This window comes from Aegilops tauschii, chromosome 2 (assembly GCF_002575655.3).
Source record: "Aegilops tauschii subsp. strangulata cultivar AL8/78 chromosome 2, Aet v6.0, whole genome shotgun sequence".
Lineage (NCBI taxonomy): Eukaryota > Viridiplantae > Streptophyta > Magnoliopsida > Poales > Poaceae > Aegilops > Aegilops tauschii.
The window spans coordinates 515,974,684-515,979,488 of NC_053036.3; the positions used below are offsets into that span (position 1 = coordinate 515,974,684).

Consider the following 4,805-nt stretch of genomic DNA (forward strand, 5'->3'; position numbering starts at 1 on the left):
GGAACGAGTAAAGAGACTTGCCGGTAACGAGATTGAACTAGGTATTGAGATACCGACAATCGAATCTCGGGCAAGTGACATACCGATGACAAAGGGAACAACGTATGTTGTTACTCGGTCTAACCAATAAAGATCTTCGTAGAATATGTGGGAGCCAATATGAGCATCCAGGTTCCGCTATTGGTTATTGACCAGAGACGTGTCTCGGTCATGTCTACATAGTTCTCGAACCCGTAGGGTCCGCACGCTTAACGTTTCGATGATAGTTATATTATGAGTTTATATGTTTTGATGTACCGAAGGTTGTTCGGAGTCCCGGATGTGATCACGGACATGACGAGGAGTCTCGACATGGTCGAGACATGAAGATTGATATATTGGAAGCCTATATTTGGATATCGGAAGTGTTCCGGGTGAAATCGGGATTTTACCGGAGTACCGAGGGGTTACCGGAACCCCCCGGGGGCTTAATGGGCCATAGTGGGCCTTTGTGGAGAACAGGAGAGGAGGCCGGGGCAGGGCCGCGCGCCTCTCCCCCCTAGTCCGAATAGGACAAGGAGAAGGGGGCGGCGCCCCCCCTTTCCTTCCTCTCTCCCTCTTCTTTCCCCCTCCACTCCTAATCCAACTCGGAAAAGGGAGGGAGTCCTAGTCCCGTTGGGAGTAGGACTCTACCTGGCGCGCCCCTCCTGGCCGGCCGCACCTCCCCCTTGCTCCTTTATATACGGGGGCAGGGGGCACCCTAGAGACACAACAATTGATCGTTTGATCTTTTAGCCGTGTGCGGTGCCCCCCTCCACCATAGTCCACCTCGATAATACTGTAGCGGTGCTTAGGCGAAGCCCTGCATCGGTAGAATATCATCATCGTCACCACGCCGTCATGCTGACGAAACTCTCCCTCAACACTCGGCTGGATTGGAGTTCGAGGGACGTCATCGGGCTGAACGTCTGCTGAACTCGGAGGTGCCGTGCGTTCGGTACTTGATCGGTCGGATCGTGAAGACGTACGACTACATCAACCGCGTTGTGCTAACGCTTCCGCTTTCGGTCTACGATGGTACGTGGACAACACTCTCCCCTCTCATTGCTATGCATCACCATGATCTTGCGTGTGCATAGGAAATTTTTGAAATTACTACGTTCCCCAACACTGACGTCCCTGGCCATGAAATGGGCAAGGACCGTTCCCTCTCGCCCGAAAGTGAAGCACCGGATGCTTGGGTCATGTACTTCGATGGTGCATTCACGCGTGAGGGCGCGGGGGCTGGAGTCGTGCTCATCTCGCCCACCGAGGACAAGCTCTACTACGCCATGCAACTCTGCTTACAGTAGGGCGAGAAGGTCTCCAACAACATCGCAGAATACGAAGGCCTGATCGCCGGCTTCAAGGCTGCAACAGCTTTGGGGGTGAGGCGTCTCACCATCAGGGGCGACGCCCAGCTCCTCGTCAACTTCTCCAACAAGGCATACAAGCCAAAGGACGAGCACATGGAGGCATACCTCGAGGAGGTACGCAAAATCAAGAAACGATTCTTGGGCCTGGAATTGCAGCACGTGCCACGCGGCATGAACAAGGAGGCGGACGACATCGCCAAGAGGGTGTCTCGGTGTCTACCCCAGGAGCCTGGCGTCTTTGAGGAGCGGCTTTTCAAGCCATCGGCAGCTCCCCCTGCTGCGGGACCAGCATCACCTCAAGAGGATCTTCCTCCAGCACCCCCCTCAGGCGCCCCAGCTTGCGGCCCGACCTCGGGAGCCCACCTGCTCCTCGCACTTGAGCCTCAGGAGGGGTGCTGGACCGAGGAGTTCAAGAGGTACCTTCTCCAAGGCACCTTGCCCGAAAAGGATGAAGATGCAGAGAGTGTGGCCCACCAGGCCACTGCATACTGCATCCAGGACGATGAGCTCTACCTAAAACAGCCAAATGATGTTTCTCTATGATGCATCTCCAGGGAGCAGGGATGCGAGCTGTTGGCTGACATACACGGCGGGGAATGCGGGCATCACTCTTCATCGCGCACCCTCATGGGCAAGGCGTTCCGCAGCGGATTCTACTGGCAAACGGCGCTCAATGATGCCACCGAGCTGGTAAGATCGTGTGATGCCTGTCAGTTCCATGCCAAGAAAAATCAATAGCCCGCTTAGGGCCTCCAGACCATCCCGCTCTCCCGGCCATTTACTGTTTGGGGGCTGGACATCCTGGGCCCCTTCCCTCGAGCGCCCGGGGGCTACCTCTACCTCTACGTCGCCATCGACAAGTTCACCAAGTGGGCGGAGATGGAGGTTGTCCGCACCATCCCGGCTGGCTCGGCCATCAAGTTCATCAAGGGCCTCGTGAGCCGTTTCGGGGTCCCTAATCGCATCATCACCGACAATGGCTCATAGTTCACCAGCAACCTTCTCAAAATATATTGTGCTAACCTTGGAACGCAGATATGCTACGCCTCGGTGGCACACCCTCGGAGCAATGGCCAGGCTCGCCAACGAAGAGGTCCTGAGAGGCTCAATCCAAGGACCTTCAAGAAGAAGCTCGAGGCCTGCGGCAGGGGCTGGCTCGACGATCTCTAGTCCGTACTATGGTCCATCCGCACCACAGCGACCAAGCCGACGGGCGAGATGTTGGGGAATGTAGTAATTTCAAAAAAATTCCTACGCACACGCAAGATCATGGTGATGCACAACAATGAGAGGGGTGAGTGTTGTCCACGTACCCTCGTAGACCGTAAGCGGAAGCATTAACACAACGTAGTTGATGTAGTCGTACGTCTTCACGATCCGACCGATCAAGTACCGAATGCACGGCACCTCCGAGTTCAGCACACGTTCAGCTCGATGACGTCCCTCGAACTCCGATCCAGCCGAGTGTTGAGGGAGAGTATTGTCAGCACGACGGCGTGGTGACGATGATGATGTTCTACCGACGCAGGGCTTCGCCTAAGCACCGCTACGATATTATCGAGGTGTAATATGGTGGAGGGGGGCACCGCACACGGCTAAAAGATCGTTGATCAATTGTGTGTCAAGAGGTGCCCCCCTGCCCCTGTATATAAAGGAGCAAGGGGGAGGCCGCCGGCCAAGGGAAGAGAGGCGCGCCAGGAGGAGTCCTACTCCTACCGGGAGTAGGACTCCCCCTTTTTCCATGTTGGACTAGGAATGGAAGGGGGAAGAGGTGGAGGGGAGGAAGGAAGGGGGGGCGCCGCCCCCCTTTCCTTGTCCTATTCGGACTGGGGGGGAAGGGGGGCGCGGCCCTGCCCTGGCCTCCTCTCCTCTCTTCCACCTAGGCCCACTAAGGCCCATTAAGTTACCGGGGGGTTCCGGTAACCTCCCGGTACTCCGGAAAAATCCCGATTTCACCCGGAACACTTCTGATGTCCAAACATAGGTTTCCAATATATCAATCTTTATGTCTCGACCATTTCGAGACTCCTCGTCATGTCCGTGATCACATCCGGCACTCCGAACAACCTTCGGTACATCAAAACATATAAACTCATAATATAACTGTCATCGTAACGTTAAGCGTGCGGACCCTACGGGTTCGAGAACTATGTAGACATGATTGAGACACCTCTCCGGTCAATAACCAATAGTGGAACCTGGATGCTCATATTGGTTCCTACATATTCTACGAAGATCTTTATCGGTCAGACCGCATAACAACATACGTTGTTCCCTTTGTCAATGGTACGTTACTTGCCCGAGATTCGATCGTCGGTATCTCGATACCTAGTTCAATCTCGTTACCGGCAAGTCTCTTTACTCGTTCCGTAATACATCATCCCGCAACTAACTCATTAGTTACAATGCTTGCAAGGCTTATAGTGATGTGCATTACCGAGTGGGCCCAGAGATACCTCTCCGACAATCGGAGTGACAAATCCTAATCTCGAAATACGCCAACCCAACATGTACCTTTGGAGACACCTGTAGAGCACCTTTATAATCACCCAGTTACGTTGTGACGTTTGGTAGCACACAAAGTATTCCTCCGGTAAACGGGAGTTGCATAATCTCATAGTCGTAGGAACATGTATAAATCATGAAGAAAGCAATAGCAACATACTAAACGATCGAGTGCTAAGCTAACGGAATGGGTCAAGTCAATCACATCATTCTCCTAATGATGTGACCCCGTTAATCAAATGACAACCCATGTCAATGGCTAGGAAACATAACCATCTTTGATCAACGAGCTATTCAAGTAGAGGCATACTAGTGACACTCTGTTTGTCTATGTATTCAAACAAGTATTACGTTTCCGGTTAATAAAATTCTAGCATGAATAATAAACATTTATCATGATATAAGGAAATAAATAATAACTTTATTGTTGCCTCTAGGGCATATTTCCTTCAGTCTCCCGCTTGCACTAGAGTCAATAATCTAGATTACACAGTAATGATTCTAACACCCATGGAGCCTTGGTGCTGATCATGTTTTGCTCGTGGAAGAGGCTTAGTCAACGGGTCTGCAACATTCAGATCCATATGTATCTTGCAAATTTCTATGTGTCCCACCTGGACTAAATCCCGGATGGAATTGAAGCGTCTTTTGATGCGCTTGGTTCTCTTGTGAAATCTGGATTCCTTTGCTAAGCTAATTGCACCAGTATTGTCACAAAATATTTTCATTGGTCCCGATGCACTAGTTATGACACCTAGATCGGATATGAACTCCTTCATCCAGACTCCTTCATTTGCTGCTTCCGAAGCAGCTATGTACTCCGCTTCACACGTAGATCCCGCCACAACACCTTGCTTAGAACTGCACCAACTGACAACTCCACCGTTCAATGTAAACACGTATCCG

General features: G+C 52.0%; 1 protein-coding gene across 1 annotated transcript; it reads left to right on the forward strand.

Annotated features, from left to right (window-relative positions):
• Positions 1-1,487: 1,487 nt before the first annotated feature.
• Positions 1,488-1,937, forward strand: LOC109739647 (uncharacterized). The gene has a single exon (XM_020298713.1). The coding sequence runs from the start codon at positions 1,488-1,490 to the stop codon at positions 1,935-1,937; it is 450 nt and encodes a 149-aa protein (XP_020154302.1).
• The last annotated feature ends 2,868 nt before the right edge of the window (positions 1,938-4,805 follow it).